General features: G+C 50.1%; 2 protein-coding genes across 2 annotated transcripts in view; both read right to left on the bottom strand.

The window, feature by feature from the left end:
- Nucleotides 1–2109, bottom strand: part of LOC140458201 (aldo-keto reductase family 1 member D1-like) — a 33758-nt gene extending 31649 nt beyond the window's left edge. The window contains exon 1 of the mRNA XM_072552448.1: nucleotides 1951–2109. Coding sequence (XP_072408549.1) covers nucleotides 1951–2043 — 93 coding nt within the window. The 5' untranslated portion in view covers nucleotides 2044–2109. The remainder of the gene's footprint in view (nucleotides 1–1950) is intronic.
- Nucleotides 2110–15436: 13327 nt separating this feature from the next.
- Nucleotides 15437–21641, bottom strand: part of LOC140458202 (prostaglandin F synthase 1-like) — a 46356-nt gene continuing 40151 nt past the window's right edge. Inside the window, exons 8-9 of the mRNA XM_072552449.1 lie at nucleotides 19843–19925; nucleotides 15437–15607 (exon numbers count right to left, since the gene is read on the bottom strand). Coding sequence (XP_072408550.1) covers nucleotides 15565–15607; nucleotides 19843–19925 — 126 coding nt within the window. The 3' untranslated portion in view covers nucleotides 15437–15564. The remainder of the gene's footprint in view (nucleotides 15608–19842; nucleotides 19926–21641) is intronic.

Raw genomic sequence — 21641 nt, 5'->3', positions numbered from 1 at the left:
AAATTACGGCACATCTGGATAGTAAAACAGGATAGGATAGTCAGCATGGATTTATGAAGGGGAAATCATGCTTGACAAATCTTCTGGAATTTTTTGAGGATGTAACTCTGAAGATGGACGAGGGAGATCCAGTAGATCTGGACTTTCAAAAAGCTTTTGATAAAGTCCCACATCGGAGGTTAGTGAGTAAAATTAGGGCGCATGGTACTGGGGGCAAAGTACTAGATTAGATTGAAAATTGGTTGGCTGACACGAAACAAAGGGTAGTGATAAACAGCTCCATTTTGGAATGGCAGGCAGTGACCAGTGGGGTACCGCAGGGATCCATGCTGGGACCGCAGCTTTTTACAATATATATTAATGATATAGAAGATGGTATCAGCAATAACATTAGCAAATTTGCTGATGATACAAAGCTGGGTGGCAGGGTGAAATGTGATGAGGATGTTAGGAGATTACAGGGTGACCTGGACAAGTTAGGTGAGTGGGCAGATGGATGGCAGATGCAGTTTACTGTGGATAAATGTATGGTTATCCACTTTGGTGGCAAGAACAGGAAGGCAGATTACTACCTAAATGGAATCAATTTAGGTAAAGGGGCAGTACAGAGAGATCTGGGTGTTCTTGTACACCAGTCAATACAGGTACAGCAGGTAGTGAAGAAGGCTAATAGCATGCTGGCCTTCATAACAAGAGGGATTGAGTATAAAAGCAAAGAGGTTCTTCTGCAGCTGTACAGGGCCCTGGTGAGACCACACCTGGAGTACTGTGTGCAGTTCTGGTCTCCAAATTTGAGGAAAGACAATCTGGCTATTGAGGGAGTGCAGCGTAGGTTCACTAGATCAAATCCTGGAATGGCGGGATTACCTTACACTGAAAGACTGAAGCAATTGGGTTTGTATACCCTTGAATTTAGAAGACTGAGAGGGGATCTGATTGAGACGTATAAGATTATGAAAGGATTGGACACTCTGGCAGCAGGAAACATGTTTCCGCTGATGGGTGAGTGCCGAACCAGAGGACACAGCTTAAAAATACGGGGTAGACCATTTAGTACAGAGATGAGGAGAAACGTCTTCACCCAGAGAGTGGTGGCTGTGTGGAATGCTCTGCCCCAGAGGGCAGTGGAGGCCCAGTCTCTGGATTCATTTAAGAAAGAGTTGGATAGAGCTCTCAAGGATAGTGGAATCAAGGGTTATGGAGATAAGGCAGGAACAGGATACTGATTAAGGATGATCAGCCATGATCATATTGAATGGTGGTGCAGGCTTGAAGGGCAGAATGGCCTACTCCTGTATCTATTGTCTATTGTCTATTTGAGTGGGTGTATATATGTGTGCCTGTGAGTGTGTATATATGTGTCTGAGAGTGTGTGTGTATATGTCTGTCTGAGTGTGTGTATATATGTGTCTGAGAGTGTGTGTATATATGTGTGCCTGTGAGTGTGTATATATGTGTGCCTGTGGGTGTGTGTATATATGTCTGTCTGAGTGTGTGTATATATGTCTAGCTGAGTGTATGTGTGTCTGAGAATGTGTAGATATGTCTATCTGAGTGTATGTGTGCCTGAGTATATATGTTTGTCAGGATGTGTGTGTGGAGGGGCACACTGGAGACTCAGTGCTGTGAGCACACGCTCTGCTAATAATTATCATCCACCCGACTCTAGTTATCCACGAAGAGCATTATTCTGCTTCCGACCCGCAGCCCCACCAGCCCAGAGAGTGAAAACCTGGCCAGTCGGGGTCATTTCATTCTAGGCAGGGGGTCAGTGAGCTGGAAAATTTGCGTGGCTTTATTCCTGTCTGCGTAGTGACCATCCAAATCGGTTCCTCTGTGCTGTGGAAACAACGTTCACTTAATGACGGAGCAATGTTCAAGCTTTCGAGAGCGAGACCAATAAAGTAACAGGCATCGAAGACAGATTGAAAATAGAAGAGACACACTTACTGTTTTGGGTGCAGAGTAGGTTCCCAGCCCAATAATCGGAATGGTATTTCCGTCGTTTAACTGAATTCGATGGTTTTGTGGTGATAGGTCCATTTCGGTTCCTGGTTCCAGTCAAAAATTCGACTTTGTTTACAGCAGCAAGCACCCACAAAGGGGGGAAAAAAAGGGAGGGACTAACTGTAAAGGCTGGATAAACATATCACCGTTAACTGTCTGCCTTCTGCGTTCATCTAGTAACTTTAACATATTTATTCAAGCAGCTTTTAAACTTTGCTAAATGGATGCAGAGAAAGCAAGAAACTCCAGGCCTGGTCAACTGCTCATCTTCATAACAACACAAGTGGATGCTAACAGCACATTCACCTACAGCACCATGGGGAAACTCGTCCTCCCACAGCTGCCTGCATGTAGCTGCCAATGACAAGATAGCCTTTCCATCAACCCAATTACCACCTCAAACACAAAGATTCAGGTAAATGTCCCGTCAGCTTACTCCCGCAATGGGACTTCAGTGTCATGGGTACACTGGTGGAAAGCGAGAGGATTGCTGTCTGCACAGGAACAGGAGGAAACAAAAAGAGTGAGGGAGAGAGATATTGAAGATAAAGGGATGGTGGAGAGAGATAGTGAAGAGAGGAGGATGGAAGAGAGAGTGATAGTGAAGAGAGATATAGAGAGGAATGGTAGAGAGAGAGAGATAATGAAGAGACAGACAGTAGAGTGAGATAGTGAGGAGAGAAGGATGATGGAGACAGTGATAGTGATGAGAATGGAATAGTGGAGAGAGGAGGATAATGGAGAGAAGTTTAGTGGAGAGAACGTGTGATGACAGACAATGACAGAGAAGGGGAAAGCAGAAAGTGGAATGACAGAATGGTTATCTCCATACTACAGGACAGCAGACAGTAGCTCAGTGGCTAACACTACCACCTCACAGTACCAGAGACCTGGGTTTGATTCCCGCCTTGGGCGATTGCCTGGAATTTGTGCATTCTCCCTGTGTCTGTGTGGGTTTCCTCCCACAATCTGAAGATATGCAGGTTAGGTGAGTTGGCCATAGTGTTCAGGGATGTGTGGGTTAGGGGGAAATGGGTCTGGGTGGGTTACTTTTTGGATGGTCACTGTGGACTTGTTGGGCCAAATGGCCTGTTACCACATTGTGGTAATCTAAACATAACAGAGACAGACATTTAGAAGGAGGGATTTTCCAGAGAGAGGGTTTTCCTTAGGGATAGACTTTTACAGAGTAGGACTTTCCAAAAGTAAGGATGCTGCTGTGAGAGATTTTGCAGAGAGAGTTGCTTTGCAAAGTCATGGCTATTTACACTTTGTTGTTTAAAACCAGCAGATTGAATCTTGCAATTCAGCAGTTTACAAATTGGACATTAATCTTAGTTAAACATCAGTAAGTGGGCCATGGTTTATAAATAAAGATTGCTTTAGCAATCAGCTTGTGTGGAACACAGCAAAAAGGTGCTGTGCAATGTGCAGAAAGACCCTTCAGTAAAACGCTGAGAGGTCCGAGAGGATTATAAGATATTTATTGTGCTTAATGGTTATTCCCTGCAAGTATAAATGAGGACAATTCAAAGAACTTGTTCTTTACTAAAAGAAAAATAAGGTTATATGAAATAGTAGCAGGAATGGAATTTGGCCAATCAAGCCTGTTCCACTATTTGGCTGATTCGGTTGTGGCCTTGACTCCACTTTCCTGCCCGACTCCCATACTACTTCACCCTGTTGATCAAATATCATTTTAACTCAGCTCTGAATATATCCAACAATCCAGACACCACTGCTCTTGCTTAAAGAGAATTCTTCAGTCAAATGGCCCAATGAGAAAAGACATTCTGCCCCATCTCCACCTGAAATGGGACACCCCTTCTGTTGAAATGTGCTCCCTAGTTCTAGATCTCCCCCCCGAGAGGGGAAGATCTAACCTGTGCAGCATATTTCCCTCACCCCACCTGGCCACGCACGCAATCCCAAATGTCTCCCTGAGATAACCTCTCATTCTTCAAAACCCCAGTAAGTAGAAGCCAATCTATTCAACCTGTCCTCAGAAGACAGACCTCTTCATCAACATAGTGATCCTTCTCTGAACTGCTTCAAAAGCAAATATATCCCTCCTTAAGGTGGCTTTTGTGGAGTAGTGGTAGTGACCCAATCTGTGGATTAGAAGGTTCTACCTCTTCAGTTGTGGGTAAATTGTTAGAGGTGATTACAAACGATAGGATCTATAGACTTTGAGAGAGGCAAAAATTGCTCAGGGATAGTCAGCATGCATTTGTGCAATAAATATCATGTCTCACAAAAGTGATTGAGTTTTTTGAGGAAGTTACCAAATACAATAACGATGGCAGGTCAGTAGATGCTGTCTATTTGGATTTTAGTAAAGCCTTGACAAAGTTCCGTATGGTAAACCAATTAGTAAAGTCAGGTCACGTGAGATTCAGGGTGAGCTTGCCAATTAGATACATAATTGGCTTAACAGCAGGAGACAGAGCGTGATGGCACAGGATTGCCTGTCAGCAGCTGTGCTCTCCAGGAGATGGGCATGTGTCCTCTTTTGTCAATCACTGATATAAATGATATCACTGAGCGTGAGAGGGGAGAATGAGGAGGTGAGTGGGAGGGGGCAGAGTGAGGAGGTGAGTGGGAGAGTGAGGAGAGTGAGGAGGTGAGTGGGAGTGGGGAGAGTGAGGAGCTGAGGGGGAGTGGGGAGAGTGAGGAGGTGAGGGGGAGCGGGGAGAGTGAGGAGGTGAGTGGGGGAGGGAGAGTGAGGAGCTGAGTGGGAGCGAGGATATTGGTGGCAAAGTAGACAATGAAGAAGATTTTCTAAGATTACAAAGGGATCTTGATCCATTTTGCAACACCAGCGGAAGAAGTGAGAGCGAGGAGGTGAGTTCAAGCGAGGACAGCGAGGAGCTGAGGGGGAGTGGGGAGAGTGAGGAGGTGAGTGGGGTAGGGGAGAGTGAAGAGCTGAGTGGGGTAGGGGAGAGTGAAGAGCTGAGTGGGTGAGAAGAGAGTGAGGAGCTGAGTGGGAGAGTGGGGAGCTGAGGGGGAGTGGGGAGAGTGAGGAGCTGAGGGGGAGTGGGGAGAGTGAGGAGCTGAGGGGGAGTGGGGAGAGTGAGGAGCTGAGGGGGAGTGGGGAGAGTGAGGAGCTGTGGGGGAGCAGGGAGAGTGAGGAGCTGAGTGAGTGTGGGGCGAGTGAGAAGCTGAGTGGGAACGGGGAGAGTGAGGAGATGAGGGGGAGTAGAGAGAGTGAGGAGATGAGTGGGAGAGGGAGGAGGTAAGTGGGAGTGAGGGGAGTGGGGAGGTGAGTAGGAGCGAGGAGAATGAGGAGGTGAGTGAGAGTGAGGGGAGTGGGGAGGTTTTGGGAGTGAGGAGAATGAGGAGGTGAGTGGGAGAGGGGAGAGTGAGGAGGTGAGTGGGAGTGGGGAGAGTGAGGAGGTGAGTGGGAGTGGGGAGAGTGAGGAGGTGAGTGGGAGTGGGGAGAGTGAGGAGGTGAGTGGGAGAGGGGAGAGTGAGGAGGTGAGTGGGAGAGGGGAGAGTGATGTGCTGAGTGCGAGAGGGGAGAGTGAGGAGAATGAGGAGCTGTGTGGGAATGGGGAGAGGGAGAATCTGAGTGGGAGTGGGGTGAGTGAGGAGGTGAGTGGGAGTGAGGGGAGTGGGGAGGCTTTGGGAGCGAGGAGAATGAGGAGGTGAGTGGGAGCGGGGAGAGTGAGGAGCTGCGTGGGAGTGGGGAGAGTGAGGAGGTGAGTGGGAGTGGAGATAGTGAGGAGCTGAGTGGGAGAGGGGAGAGTGACGATGTGAGTGGGAGAGGGGAGAGTGAGGAGGTGAGTGGGAGTGGGGAGAGTGACGATGTGAGTGGGAGAGGGGAGAGTGAGGAGGTGAGTGGGAGTGGGGAGAATGAGGAGGTGAGTGGGAGAGGGGTGAGTGAGGAGGTGAATGGGAGCGGGGAGAGTGAGGAGCTGAGTGGAAGCGGGGAGAGTGAGGAGGTGAGTGGGAGTGGGGAGAGTGAGGAGCTGAGTGGAAGCGGGGAGAGTGAGGAGGTGAGTGCGAGTGGAGAGAGTGAGGGGCTGAGTGGGAGCGGGGAGAGTGTGGAGGCGAGTGGAAGAGTAAGAGTGAGGAGTTGAATGGGAGTGGGGAGAGGGAGAATCTGAGTGGGAGTGGGGAGAGTGAGGGTGGGAGTGGGGAGAGTGAGGGTGGGAGTGGGGAGAGTGAGGAGGTGAGTGGGATAGGGGGGAGTGAGGAGCTGAGTGGGAATGGGCAGGGTGAGGAGGTAGGAAGAGTGGGGAGAGTGAGGAGGTGAGTGTGAGAGGGGAGAGTGAGGAGCCGAGTGGGAATGGGGAGAGTGAGGAGCTGCGTGGGAGTGGGGAGAGTGAGGAGCTGAGGGGGAGTGGGGAGAGTGAGGAGCTGAGGGGGAGTGGGGAGAGTGAGGAGCTGAGGGGGAGTGGGGAGAGTGAGGAGGTGAGTGGGAGTGGGGAGAATGAGGAGGTGAGTGGGAGTGGGGAGAGTGAGGAGGTGAGTGGGAAAGGGGAGAGTGAGGAGGTGAGTGGGAGAGGGGAGAGTGACGTGCTGAGTGCGAGAGGGGAGAGTGAGGAGGTGAGTGGGAGAGGGGAGAGTGTGGAGGTGAGTGGGAGTGAGGAGATTGAGGAGCTGAGTGGGAGTGGGGTGAGTGAGGAGTTGAGTGGGAAAGGGCAGAGTGAGGAGTTGAGTGGCAGCGGGGAGAGTGAGGAGCTGATTGGGAGCGAGGAGAGTGAGGGGCTGAGTGGAAGCAGGGAGAGTGAGGAGGTGAGTGGGAGTGGGGTGAGTGAGGAGGTGAATGAGAGTTGGGATAGTGAGGAGGTGAGTGAGAGTGGGGAGAGTGAGGAGGTGAGTGGGAGCGGGGAGAGTGAGGAGCTGAGTGGAAGCGGGGAGAGTGAGGAGGTGAGTGCGAGTGGAGAGAGTGAGGGGCTGAGTGGGAGCGGGGAGAGTGTGGAGGCGAGTGGAAGAGTAAGAGTGAGGAGTTGAATGGGAGTGGGGAGAGGGAGAATCTGAGTGGGAGTGGGGAGAGTGAGGGTGGGAGTGGGGAGAGTGAGAGTGGGAGTGGGGAGAGTGAGGGTGTGAGTGGGGAGAGTGAGGAGGTGAGTGGGAGAGGGGGGAGTGAGGAGCTGAGTGGGAATGGGCAGGGTGAGGAGGTAGGAAGAGTGGGGAGAGTGAGGAGGTGAGTGTGAGAGGGGAGAGTGAGGAGCCGAGTGGGAATGGGGAGAGTGAGGAGCCGCGTGGGAGTGGGGAGAGTGAGGAGCCGCGTGGGAGTGGGGAGAGTGAGGAGCCGCGTGGGAGTGGGGAGAGTGAGGAGCTGAGGGGGAGTGGGGAGAGTGAGGAGGTGAGTGGGAGTGGGGAGAGTGAGGAGGTGAGTGGGAGTGGGGAGAGTGAGGAGGTGAGTGGGAGTGGGGAGAATGAGGAGGTGAGTGGGAGTGGGGAGAGTGAGGAGGTGAGTGGGAGAGGGGAGAGTGAGGAGGTGAGTGGGAGAGGGGAGAGTGACGTGCTGAGTGCGAGAGGGGAGAGTGAGGAGGTGAGTGGGAGAGGGGAGAGTGAGGAGGTGAGTGGGAGAGGGGAGAGTGAGGAGGTGAGTGGGAGAGGGGAGAGTGAGGAGGTGAGTGCGAGAGGGGAGAGTGAGGAGGTGAGTGGGAGAGGGGAGAGTGAGGAGGTGAGTGGGAGAGGGGAGAGTGACGTGCTGAGTGCGAGAGGGGAAAGTGAGGAGGTGAGTGGGAGTGAGGAGATTGAGGAGCTGAGTGGGAGTGGGGTGAGTGAGGAGTTGAGTGGGAAAGGGCAGAGTGAGGAGTTGAGTGGCAGCGGGGAGAGTGAGGAGCTGATTGGGAGCGAGGAGAGTAAGGAGGCGAGTGGGAGAGGGGAGAGTGAGGAGCCGACTGGGAAAGGGCAGAGTGAGGAAGTGTTTGGGAGCGGGGAGAGTGAGGAGGTGAGTGGGAGTGGGGTGAGTGAGGAGGTGAGTGGGAGTGGGGAGAGTGAGGAGGTGAGTGGGAGTGGGGAGAATGAGGAGGTGAGTGGGAGTGGGGAGAATGAGGAGGTGAGTGGGAGTGGGGAGAGTGAGGAGGTGAGTGGGAGTAGGGAGAGTGAGGAGGTGAGTGGGAGTAGGGAGAATGAGGAGGTGAGTGGGAGTAGGGAGAATGAGGAGGTGAATGGGAGTGAGGAGAGTAAGGAGGTGAATGGGAGTGGGGAGAATGAGGAGGTGAGTGGGAGTGGGGAGAGTGAGGAGGTGAGTGGGTGTGGGGAGAGTGAGGAGTTGAGTGGGAGTGGGGAGAGTGAGGAGTTGAGTGGGAGCGGGGAGAGTGAGGAGCTGAGTGGAAGCGGGGAGAGTGAGGAGGCGAGTGGAAGAGGAAGAGTGAGGAGTTGAATGGGAGTGGGGAGAGGGAGAAGCCGAGTGGGAGTGGGGAGAGTGAGGGTGTGAATGGGAGTGGGGTGAGTGAGGAGGTGAGTCGGAGCTGGAAGAGTGAGGAGGCGAGTGCAAGTGGAGAGAGTGAGGAGGTGAGTGGGAATGGGCAGAGTGAGGAGGTGAGTGGGAGCGAGGAGAATGAGGAGGTGATTGGGAGTGGGGAGAGTGAGGAGGTGATTGGGAGTGGGGAGAGTGAGGTTCTTGGTGGGACCAGTGAGAGTGAGGAGGTGAGTGGGGGTGAGTGGGAGCGAGGAGAGTGAGGAGGTGAGTGGGAGTGGGGAGAGTGAGGAGCTGAGTGGGAGAGGGGAGAATGAGAATCTGAGTGGGGGTAGGGAGAGTGATGTGGTGAGTGGGAGTGAGGAGAGTGAGGAGGTGAGTGCGAGATGGGAGAGTGAGGAGGTGAGTGGGAGTGGGGAGAGTGAGGAGGTGAGTGGGAGTGGGGAGAGTGAGAATCTGAGTGGGGGTAGGGAGAGTGAGGAGGTGTTTGGAGTGAGGAGAGTGGGGAGCTGTGTGGGAGGTGGGATAGTGAGGAGGTGAGCGGGATTGAGAAGAGTGAGGAGCTACGTGGGAGTAGGGAGAGTGAGAATCTGAGTGGGCGTAGGGAAAGTGAGGAGCTGAGTGAGAATGTGGAGAGTGAGGAGGTGAGTGTGAGTGGGGATAGTGAGGAGGTGAGTGTGAGTGGGGATAGTGAGGAGGTGAGTGGGAGACATCGGAGAGCGAGGAGCTGAATGGGAGTGGGGAGAATGAGGGGGTGAGTGGGAGTGGGGAGAGTGCGGAGGTGAGTGGGAGAGGGGAGAGTGAGGAGCTGAGCGGGTGTGGGGACAGTGAGGTGGTGTTTGGGAGCGGGGTGAGTGAGAGACAGCGGAGAGCGAGGAGGTGAGTGGGAGAGGGGTGAGTGAGGAGGTGAGTGGGAATGGGGAGAATGAGGAGGTGAGTAGGAGCGAGGAGGATGAGGAGGTGAGTGCGAGAGGGGAGAGTGAGGAGCTGAGTGGAAGCGGCGAGAGTGAGGAGGTGAGTGGGAGTGGGGATAGTGAGGAGGTGAGTGGGAGTGGGGATAGTGAGGAGGTGAGTGGAAGTGGGGATAGTGAGGAGTTGAGTGAGAAAGGGCAGAGTGAGGATCTGATTGGCAGTGAGGAGAGTGAGGAGGTGAGTGTGAGAGGGGAGAGTGAGGAGGTGGGGAGTGTGGGGAGAGTAGGGAGAGTGAGGAACTGAGTGGGAATGGGGAGAGTGAGGAGCCGAGTGGGAGTGGGGAGAGTGAGAAGCCGAGTGGGAGTGGGGAGAGTGAGGAGGGGAGTGGGAGTGGGAAGAGTGAGGAGGGGAGTGGGAGTGGGGAGAATGAGGAGCTGAGTGGGTGTGGGGTAAGTGAGGAGATGTTTGGGAGTGGGGTGAGTGAGGAGGTGAGTGGGAGTGGGAAGAGTGAGGAGGGGAGTGGGAGTGGGGAGAATGAGGAGCTGAGTGGGTGTGGGGTAAGTGAGGAGATGTTTGGGAGTGGGGTGAGTGAGGAGATGTTTGGGAGTGGGGTGAGTGAGGAGGTGAGTGGGAGTGGGAAGAGTGAGGAGGGGAGTGGGAGTGGGAAGAGTGAGGAGGTGAGTGGGAGTGGGGAGAATGAGGAGCTGAGCGGGTGTGGGGAGAGTGAGGAGGTGTTTGGGAGCGGGGTGAGTGAGGAAGTGAGTGGGAGTGGGGATAGTGAGGAGGTGAGCGGGATTGTGAAGAGTGAGGAGCTACGTGGGAGTAGGGAGAGTGAGGAGCTGAATGGGAGTGGGGAGAGTGTGGAGGTGAGTGGGTGTGAGGAGAGTGAGGAGGTGAGTGGGAGTGGGCAGAGTGAGGAGTTGAGTGAGAATGGGGAGAGTCAGGAGCTGAGAGCGATGAGCTGAGTGGGAGTGGGGAGAATGAGGAGGTGAGTGGAAGAGGGAGAGTGAGGAGTTGAGTGGGAGTGGGGATAGTCAGAAGCCGAGTGGGAGAGGGGAGAGTGAGGGTGGGAGTGGGGAGAGTGAGGAGGTGAGTGGGAGTGGGGATAGTGAGGAGATGAATGGGAGTTGGGAGAGTGAGGAGCTGAGTGGAAACGGCGAGAGTGAGGAGGTGATTGGGAGTGGGGAGAATGAGGAGGTGAGTGGAGTGAGGAGAGTGAGGAGCTGAGTGGGAGTGGAGATAGTGAGGAGCTGAGCGGGTGTGGGGACAGTGAGGTGGTGTTTGGGAGCGGGGTGAGTGAGGAGGTGAGTGGGAGACAGCGGAGAGCGAGGAGGTGAGTGGGAGAGGGGTGAGTGAGGAGGTGAGTGGGAGTGAGGAGAGCGCAGAGCTGAGTGGAAGCAGGGAGAGTGACGTTCATGGTGCGAAAGGGGAGAGTGAAGATGTGAGTGGGAAAGGGGAGAGTGAGGAGCTGAGTGGGAGCAGGGAGAGTGAGGAGTTGAGTTAAAAAGGGCAGAGTGAGGAGCTGATTGGGAGTGGGGAGAGTGAGGAGGTGAGTGGGAGTGGGGAGAGTGAGGAGGTGAGTGGGAGTGGGGATAGTGAGGAGGTGAGTGGGAGTGGGGTGAGTGAGGAGGTGAGTCGGAGCTGGAAGAGTGAGGAGGCGAGTGCAAGTGGAGAGAGTGAGGAGCTGAGTGGGAATGGGCAGAGTGAGGAGGTGAGTAGGAGCGAGGAGGATGAGGAGGTGAGTGCGAGAGGGGAGAGTGAGGAGCTGAGTGGAAGCGGCGAGAGTGAGGAGGTGAGTGGGAGTGGGGAGAGTGAGGAGGTGAGTGGGAGCGGGGTGAGTGAGGAGGTGAGTGGAAGTGGGGAGAGTGAGGAGGTGGGGAGTGTGGGGAGAGTAGGGAGAGTGAGGAACTGAGTGGGAATGGGGAGAGTGAGAAGCCGAGTGGGAGTGGGGAGAGTGAGGAGGGGAGTAGGAGTGGGAAGAGTGAGGAGGGGAGTGGGAGTGGGGAGAATGAGGAGCTGAGTGGGTGTGGGGTAAGTGAGGAGATGTTTGGGAGTGGGGTGAGTGAGGAGGTGAGTGGGAGTGGGAAGAGTGAGGAGGGGAGTGGGAGTGGGAAGAGTGAGGAGGTGAGTGGGAGTGGGGAGAATGAGGAGCTGAGTGGGTGTGGGGTAAGTGAGGAGATGTTTGGGAGTGGGGTGAGTGAGGAGGTGAGTGGGAGTGGGAAGAGTGAGGAGGGGAGTGGGAGTGGGAAGAGTGAGGAGGTGAGTGGGAGTGGGAAGAGTGAGGAGGGGAGTGGGAGTGGGAAGAGTGAGGAGGGGAGTGGGAGTGGGAAGAGTGAGGAGGGGAGTGGGAGTGGGGAGAATGAGGAGCTGAGTGGGTGTGGGGTAAGTGAGGAGATGTTTGGGAGTGGGGTGAGTGAGGAGGTGTTTGGGAGCGGGGTGAGTGAGGAAGTGAGTGGGAGTGGGGATAGTGAGGAGGTGAGCGGGATTGTGAAGAGTGAGGAGCTACGTGGGAGTAGGGAGAGTGAGGAGCTGAGTGAGAATGTGGAGAGTGAAGAGGTGAGTGGGAGTGGGGAGAGTGTGGAGGTGAGTGGGAGTGAGGAGAGTGAGGAGATGAGTGGGAGTGGGGAGAGTGTGGAGGTGAGTGGGAGTGGGGATAGTGAGAAGCCGAGTGGGAGAGGGGAGAGTGAGGGTGGGAGTGGGGAGAGTGAGGAGGTGAGTGGGAGTTGGGAGAGTGAGGAGCTGAGTGGAAACGGCGAGAGTGAGGAGGTGATTGGGAGTGGGGAGAATGAGGAGGTGAGTGGGAGTGAGGAGAGTGAGGAGCTGAGTGGTAATGGGCAGAGTGAGGAGGTGAGTGGGAGTTGGGATAGTGAGGAGGTGAGTGGGAGTGGGGAGAGTGAGGAGGTGTTTGGGAGTGGGGAGAGTGAGGAGGTGTTTGGAGTGAGGAGAGTGAGGAGCTGAGTGGTAATGGGCAGAGTGAGGAGGTGAGTGGGAGTTGGGATAGTGAGGAGGTGAGTGGGAGACAGCGGAGAGCGAGGAGCTGAGTGGGAGAGGGGTGAGTGAGGAGGTGAGTGGGAGTGAGGAGAGCGCAGAGCTGAGTGGAAGCAGGGAGAGTGACGTTCATGGTGCGAAAGGGGAGAGTGAAGATGTGAGTGGGAAAGGGGAGAGTGAGGAGCTGAGTGGGAGCAGGGAGAGTGAGGAGTTGAGTTAAAAAGGGCAGAGTGAGGAGCTGATTGGGAGTGGGGAGAGTGAGGAGGTGAGTGGGAGTGGGGAGAGTGAGGAGGTGAGTGGGAGTGGGGATAGTGAGGAGGTGAGTGGGAGTGGGGTGAGTGAGGAGGTGAGTCGGAGCTGGAAGAGTGAGGAGGCGAGTGCAAGTGGAGAGAGTGAGGAGCTGAGTGGGAATGGGCAGAGTGAGGAGGTGAGTGGGAGCGAGGAGAATGAGGAGGTGAGTGGGAGTGGGGATAGTGAGGAGCTAAGTGGGATTGAGGAGAGTGAGGAGCTGCGTGGGTGTAGGGAGAGTGAGAAGCTGAGTGAGAATGGGGAGAGTCAGGAGCTGAGAACGAAGAGCTGAGTGGGAGTGAGGAGAGTTAGGAGCTGAGTGGGTGTGGGGAGAGTGAGGAGGTGAGTGGGAGTGGGGAGAGTGAGGAGGTGAGTGGGAGTGGGGAGAGTGAGGAGGTGAGTGGGTGTGGGGAGAGTGAGGATGTGAGTGGGAGTGGGGAGAGTGAGGAGCTGAGTGGAAGCGGGGAGAGTGAGGAGCTGAGTGGGAGTGGGAAGAGTGAGGAGTTGAGTGGGAGGTGGGATAGTGAGGAGGTGAGTGGGACAGGGGAGAGTGAGGTGGTGTTTGGGAGCGGGGTGAGTGAGGAGGTGAGTGGGAGATAGCGGAGAGCGAGGAGGTGAGTGGGAGAGGGGTGAGTGAGGAGGTGAGTGGGTGGTCGGATAGTGAGGAGGTGAGTGGGAAAGGTCAGAGTGAGGAGCTGAGTGGGAGTGGGGAGAGTGAGGCTCTTGGTGGGACCAGGGAGAGTGAGGGAAACATCTCCGGGACACCCGCACCAATCAACCCCACCGCCCTGTAGCCCAACATTTCAACTCCCCCTCCCACTCTGCCGAGGACTTGGAGCTCCTGGGCCTCCTTCACCGCCGCTCCCTCACCACCAGACGCCTGGAGGAAGAACGCCTCATCTTCCACCTCAGAACACTTCAACCCCAGGGCATCAATGTGGACTTCACCAGTTTCCTCATTTCCCCTTCCCCCACCTCACCTCAGCTCCAACCTTCCAGCTCAGCACCGCCCTCATGACCTGTCCTATCTGCCTATCTTCCCTTCCACCTATCCACTCCACCCTCCTCTCTGACCTATCACTTCCATTCCCACCCCCATTCACCTATTGTACTCTACGCTACTTTCTCCCCACCCCCACCTCTCATTTATCTCTCCACTCTGCAGGCACCCTGCCTCTATTCCTGAAGAAGGGCTCATGCCTGAAACGTCGATTTTCCTGCTGCTTGGATGCTGCCTGATCTGCTGTGCTTTTCCAGCAACACTCTAATCTAGACCCTAGGTTTGAATATCTGGTCAGCATAAACAAGTTGGATCGAAGGGTCTGCTCCTTGCTGTACATCTCTATTACTATAACTGTGGGTACAATTACAAGGTTTAAAAGATATTTGGATGGATATCTAAATAGGAAAGGTTTGGAGGGATGTGGCAGAGGCAGATAGGTGGAACTAGTTTAATTTGAGATAATGGTCAGCCTTGAGTTGGACTCAATGGTCTGTTTCAGAGTGAGAATCTGAATGGGCGTAGGGAGAGTGAGGAGCTGAGTGAGAATGTGGAGAGTGAGGAGCTGAGTGGGAGTGAGGAGAGTGAGGAGCTGCATGGGAGTGGGGAGAGTGAGGAGGTGTTTGGGAGCGGGGTGAGTGAGGAAGTGAGTGGGAGTAGAGATAGTGAGGAGGTGAGTGTGAGACAGCGGAGAGCGAGGAAGTGAGTGGGAGAGGGGTGAGTGAGGAGGTGAGTGGGAATGGGGAGAGTGAGGAGGTGAGCCGGAGCGAGGAAAGTGAGGAGGTGAGTTTCTTCAAAACTGACCCGTCTCCCATACCATTTTGCCCTAACCCACATTCTCCCTGTGTCTACAATTTACCTGCACTTCACTCAATCTAGTCTACAATATTTGCTGCTCTCAGTTTGGGGATGAGGAAACGCAAACCAGGCAACCATTTTGTGATACACCTATGTTTTGTCCACAAACATGACCCTGAGCTTCTGGTTGCTTGCCAATTCAATGTATCACCGTGTTCCCTGGTCAATGTCTGTCTCTACCCTGTTGTAATGCTCCAGTGAAGCTGAGCACAAGCTAGAAGAACACCATCTCCTTTTCCTCTTGGGACCCTGCAGCCTTCAAGACTGAATACTAAGGTCGCTAATTTTAGAGCCTGAACACCTCCTTCCATGATCTTTACCTAACCCCACACTCCAAGCCCTGTCATCTCTTTGTCTCTTGGGATGTCCCTTGCTCGGGTTTTTGTTCCTAGCAAATGAAGTCATCTGTCTATACTGGAGGAGACTTAATCCTCCTGAAATTCTTTCACAGTGGAGCTCTTCCATGCTGAATCAGATAGGTGCCTCAAAACATCAACCAAAGGACCTTCAATCTGACGAACGTCCTTCAGGGAAGACAGCTGCTGAAATGAAACTTTTTTTTTGCTGTATCCTGATCTTATGAGCCATGTTACTTCCATATGAAAATCCAAATACACTAGATCTACCAGTTTCTCTTTATCAACTCTATATTCTCAAAATGTATTCCCAACAATATATTCTCAAAAGCACGCTAATATTCTCAAAGAACTCAAGTAAATTTATCAAACATAATTTGATCTATGTTCCCTTTAAACTAAACGATGAGGAGTTATAATTTAGCAGTAGTATACTCTGTTACACCTCGGGCACGACCCATTTGGATTGTGTTGCAAAGGGGGCCTTCTTGATGTCTGTATGAATGCTCTAAAATGAGCATAGTTAGGATGCGAAAACAGGAAAAGAGCAGAGAACACTTTAGATATAGAATGGGCGAAGAGAAACAGAAAGATGAGATAATACGTGGTGAACACATTGACCATCAAATAAAAACACTTGCCATAAAATTTCTAACAATACTCAGACTTTATTGATCTTTATCAAAACATTTTCTTCAGGGTATTTAAGATTTGCTCTTGACACATCCACATAGTATCGTTGCATCACTGAAACATCCCATTACTTGCAGTTCGCATTAATATTCATCATGGAATGGATATTTAGGGTGGTCAATCAACCTGGGATGAAACAAAAAAAAATGGAAGCAGCTAAACATGCTTAAAATTGGTCTTTCAGCTGAGACATGATTTTCCACTAGGGGCTAGGAAGGGGGAAAGAGTGGGTCCAGAACAAGACCAGATCAGGAGGAGATCTTCATCCACTCACCCAAGTACACAGAAAGGTTGGCAGACCAGACCTGATGATCTCCCCAATCATTGCTGGTAAAATGCAAGCAATGGGAACAGGCCTTCCAGTGATCAATTGGCACTAGCACATTAGGACTCTGGGAAGCACTGAGGATCAGAGAGACCTTGGTGTACATGGCGATCAGTCTCTTATGTTATCTGGACAGGTGGATAAAGTGGTTAAGAAGGCATATGGGATACTTAATTGGCTGGGGCACAGATTTTAAGAGCAGGCAACTGTATAAAATGTTGGTAAGACCACAGCTAGAGTATTGTGTGCAGTTCTGGAATCCACATTATAAGAGGGATGTGTTAGCACTGGAGCATGTGCAAAGGAGATTTACTGACATTACCTGTGCTGCAGACTTTTAGTTACGAGGGGACATTGAACAGACTGGGGTTGCTTTCCTTAAAGCAGAGCAAACCGTGGTGGTGGTTGTGGTGTTAGGGTGGGACTCATGACTGAGATGCATTAAAATTACATAGAACATAGACAGTTACAGTGCAGTACAGGCCATTTGGCCCTTGATGTTGCGCCGACCTGTGAAATTAATCTGATGCCCATCTAACCTACACTGTTCCATTATTATCCTTATGTATGCCCAATGCCCATTTAATTGGCCTTAACATCGGTGAGTCTACTACTGTTGGAGGCAGTGCATTTTATGCCCCTACTACTCTCTGAGTTATGAAACTACCCCAATATCTGTCCTAAATCTATCACCCCTCAATTTAAAGCTATGTCCCCTCGTGCTTGCCATCACCATCCAAGGAAAAAGGCTCTCCCTGTCCATCCTATCTAACCCTCTGATTATCTTGTATGTCTCAATTAAGTCATCTCTCAACCTTCAGTTCCCACAGCCTTGCCTTGTAAGAACTTCCCTCCATACCAGGCAACAGTCTAGTAAATCTCCTCTGAACACTTTCCAATGCTTCTACATCATTCCTACAATGTGGTGACCAAAACTGCATGCAATCCTCCATGTGCGGCCTGACCACTGTCTTGTACAGCTTAAGCATGACCTTGTGGCTCCGAAACTCAATCCCCTTACCCACAAACGTCAACACACCATATGCCTTCTTAACAGCCCTATCAACCTGGTGGCAACTTTCAGGGATTCATTAACCTGGTCACTGAGATCTCTCTGCTCTTCTACACTGCCAAGAATGTTATCATTAGCCCAGTACTCTGCATTCCAGTTACTTCTTCCGAATTAAACTCCATTTGCCACTTCTCAGTGCAACTCTGCATCTTATCTCTGTCCCTCTGTAACCCACAACACTCTTCGGCACTACCAACAACTCTGTCTACCTTAGTGTCATCCGCAAATTTACCATGTCATCCTTCTACCCCCACATCCAGATCAAAATGACAAACAGCAGAGGCCTCAAAACACATCCTTGCAGCACACCACTGGTAACGGAGCTTCCCAGCAACTACCATCCTGTCTTCTTTCAGCTCGCCAATTTCTGATCCAAACCGATAAATCACCTTCAATCCTGAAACTCTGTATTTTGTGCAATAGCCTACCGTGTGGAACCTTATCAAATTCCTTACTGATGTCCATATACGCCACATCAACCGCTTTACCTTCATCCACCTGTTTTGTCACCTCCTCAAAGAACTCAATGTTACTAAGTCACGACCTACCCTTTACAAAACCGTGTTGACTATCCTTAATCAAATTATACCTTTCCAGATGATTATAAATCCTATCTCTAATAACCTTTGCCAACACCTTACCTACAACCAAAGAAAGGCTCACTGGCCTATAACTACCAGGGTTGTCTCTACTCCCCTTCTTAAACAAGGGAACAACATTTGCTATCCTCCAGTCTTCTGGCACTACTCCTGTCGACAATGATAACATAAAGATTGAAGCCAAAGGCTCTGCAATCTCCTCCCTGGCTTCCCAGGGAATCCAAGGATAAATCCCATCTGGCCCAGGGGTCTTATCTATTTTCAGATCTTCCAAGATTGCTAAAACCTCCTCTTTGTCAACCTCAATCCCATCTAATCTTGTAGCCTGTATCTCTGTATTCTCACAAACATTGCTCTTTTCCAATGTGAATACTGATGAAAGGTATTCATTAAGTGCTTCCCCATGTCCTCAGATTCCACACACAACTTTCCACTACTGTCTATGATTGGCCGTAATCTTACTCTAGTCATTCTTTTACTCCTGATGTACCTATAGAAGGCCTTAGGGTTGTCCTTGAACCTATCCGCAACAACTTCTCATATCCCATCCTGGCTCTTCTTAGCCCTCGCTTTAGATCTTTTCTGGCTAACTTATAATGCTCAAGCCCCATAACAGAGCCATCATGCCTTACCTTCACATAAGCTTTCTTCTTCCTCTTGACAAGAGCTTCAACTTTAGTAAACCATGGCTTTCTCCCTCAACTACCTCCTCCCTGCCTGACAGGTACATACTTATCAAGAACACGCAGTAACTGTTCCTTGAATCAGCTCCACATTTCAATTGTACCCATCCCCTGCAGCTTCCTCCCACATCCTATGTACCCTAAATCTTGCCTAACTGCATCACAATTGCCTTTCCCACAGTTATACCTCTTTCCCTGCAGCACATATCTATCCCTGCCCATTGCTATCTGAGGGGCATCGAGAGGGCAAACTGGAATAAGCATTTGCTTTTAGCAGAGGGATTAAAATTTAGGGTTCACAGATTTAAGGTAAAGATCAGAAGGTTTAGAGGAGATGTGAGTGAACCCTCTTTCACCCAGTGGGTGGCGGGAATCTGGAATTCACTGCCTATAAGTGGAGGCAGAAACCTTCAAAAACATCTAAGTCAGTTCTTAGGTATATACTTGTGATGCCAAAGCATGCAAGGTGACAGCTAAGTGCTGAAAAATGGGATTAGCACAGACTCAGTGGGCTGATGGGGTTTTTCCCGTGCTGCAAACATCTATAACTATGACACCACTGGCAAAATGCCAAAAGTGGCAGACATTTCACTCATAGCCATCTCACCCAATTTGTGTGCCCCAGATATGTCAGCCTACTCTGAGGCCCTATTAAAATCACAGCCAAAATATCACTCAGCAAACAGGTTTTCAAAATATTGAAAAGGTGTACATAATGTTGGTTATGTAGAAGGCTACTCTATTAGGTTCAGTTAACAAATGGTTTTCAGTATTACAGTCTCTCATTCATTCATTTCTAGGATAAAGATGCTGGACAATGAAAGTAAAAAAATTAAATCAGGGATAGAATCATTTCATTTACTGATGCGAAATTAGGGGGAATATCTAATGCAGACTTCACATTTGTTTCAACTACTTTTGAGATTTTACAAGTATTATGTTCAAACCTAGTCAAGGTCATCTATAATTTCGTGCTAAGTCAAGTTATGTGCAGAACATAACGAGCAGGATTGACTCTTAAAGATATCACTGCACCCAGAAACTACTGCAGAACTGGAATTTTTCAATACGTTTATTCATGAGTTGCAAGCATTGCTGGTATTTATTACCCTGGAAAAGGTGGTGGTGAGCTCCAGTCCATGTGTGTGGGGTCAGGCACAGTGCTGCTAAGAAATTCCAGGGTATTCACATATTGACAATGACGTTTGTGGTGATGAAGCTTTAAGTCAGGATGGTGAGTGGATTGGAGGAGAACAGGTAGTGGTGTTCTGATGTATCTGCAGCCATGTCCTTCTAGAATGTAGGGGATACAGGTTTGGAAGCTACTGTTAAATGAGTGTTGGTGAGTTGCTGCAGTGCGTCTTGTGGCTAGTACACACTGCTGCTCCATACTGTGTGTTGATGGTGAAGGCAGTGAAGGTTGAAGATGGTAGATCCTAGAACAAGCCATTCAACTTGTGCACAGCAAGTTAACTATTGATTGAATTATTAAATAAACTGAAATCTACACATAAACATTTTGAACTTGAAAGTTTATGTTGAATAGAGAGACAACCTGAAAAAGTGCCATTAACACTATTTCACTTGTACCACCAGCAATAACTGAACTATATTAATTCTATAGTAGGGGTTCCTTATATTGAGGATCACATCATTGCAATTCGCTTCTGTATATTACTTACTGTTTCAAAGTTATGTATCGGCAGTTTTTGTTTATTCCATCAATAGCTTTCACTTCTTCGTCACTCAGCTGGAAGTCAAAGATCTGTATTTGTCCAGAAAGAAATTCTTTCAGATTCATATTAGGAAATTGTCAGGTTTTCTTGACATTATCATAGAACAATCCTTGGACATTGCATTTCATTCACCAAGAAGTGATTCTATCATCAATCTCTAACAAAGTGGAGGCAATTGTGTAATGGCATTGTCACTAGGCTAGTAATCCAGGGTGGTGAAAGTGAGGAGTGCAGATGCTGGAGATTAGAGTTGAGAGTGTGGTGCTGGAAAAGCACAGCAGGTCAGGCAGCATCCGAGGAGCAGGAGAGTCGACATTTCAGGCAAAAGCCCTTCATCAGGAATGTGCTGATAGCTGATTGAACATCCTCGGATGTTGCCTGACCTGCTGTGCTTTTCCAGCACCACTCTCTCAATAGTAATCCAGACACCCAGGACTAATGCTCTGGGACAATGGCTGGAGTAGGATTTGAACCTGTAATGAAATTTGAATCAATGAAAATCTGGAATTAAAAGCTAGTCTACAAGTAACCACATAACCATTCTTGTAAAGACCAATCTAGTTCACTAAAGGTGGTTTAGGAAGAGATATCTGCCATTTTTATTTGGTCTGACCTGCACGAGACACCAAACCCATAAGTGTGTTTGACTCTTAAAAGGGCCTGGCAAGCTATTGAGTTCAAGGATAATAGGGATGATTAGTAAATGCTGCAGCAACACCCATATCCCATGGACAAACATATTTCTTCACTGATTCTGTTGTAAACTGGGTTAAGATGATCCAGCACAGAAGGTAGTGAAGGGGCTATTTGCCCATGCCAGCGTTATTTAATTACACCCCTTTCCACAATACATTGTAAATATTTTACTAGAAGAACTTATCTGCTTTATTTTGGAAAGTTACAATTGAATCAGTTTCACAACTGAAGTTTATCAAATCTTCACTATACTCAAAATTTTGGCATCCAGCTATAGTGTACATTGGTAACAATATGCCATCATTTATTACCCATTACCTTTCCAAATGCCTTACAAGGTTCCTTGCAATTGACAGTTGGCAAATTGGCTTGTGGTTGCTGGATTAATCCCTCTGATAGAGTTTGGAGTTGGTCTAACATTTACAATCTTCCTGTCCTCTGACATCTCTCCCATAATCAAAGGAGACCGTGGGCCAGAGCATCTGCACCTTTTTGTTTGTACTTCTGTCTATTAAAGAGGATTTATCAAATCCAAACTGGCTGATTTTTCTACATTGAAGATAGAGAACCTATTAACCTTTACAGCCTATCAATATTCTTGCTTCTCCTGCTATACTGGAAGTCTCTTTTATTGTGAAGACCAATGTAAAGTACTCATATAATACTTCAGTCATGCCCATCGCTTAAACATACTGCTGTCTAATTTAGGTGTTATAAAAGACTTTTGGGTTCTCTCATATTAACTGTTAGTCTATTCTCGCACACTGCCTTGCCTCTTTTAATTACATTTTTAAATCTTGCACTACAACCAGGAAAGATATATTGTAAACTTTACATTTTGTTAAGACTCCAGTTATGTCTCTATCAATCTTAACATCTGGAATTGAGCTTTTCCATGCCTGTCCATGAACCACAAGACTCTGTATCTATGCACTGGAAACAACCACTTATTGAAGACTGGGTAATAACTGACAAGTGTTTGATTCCAATACACCCAAGTTCTATCTCTCCCAGTTTATGAAAGTGAAACCTATCCATCTCCACTATGG

The sequence above is a fragment of the Chiloscyllium punctatum genome, chromosome 32 (genome assembly GCF_047496795.1).
Source record: "Chiloscyllium punctatum isolate Juve2018m chromosome 32, sChiPun1.3, whole genome shotgun sequence".
Taxonomy (NCBI): domain Eukaryota; kingdom Metazoa; phylum Chordata; class Chondrichthyes; order Orectolobiformes; family Hemiscylliidae; genus Chiloscyllium; species Chiloscyllium punctatum.
The sequence above is the reverse complement of the archived record's forward strand: the minus strand, read 5'-3'. Positions and strand labels throughout refer to the sequence as shown.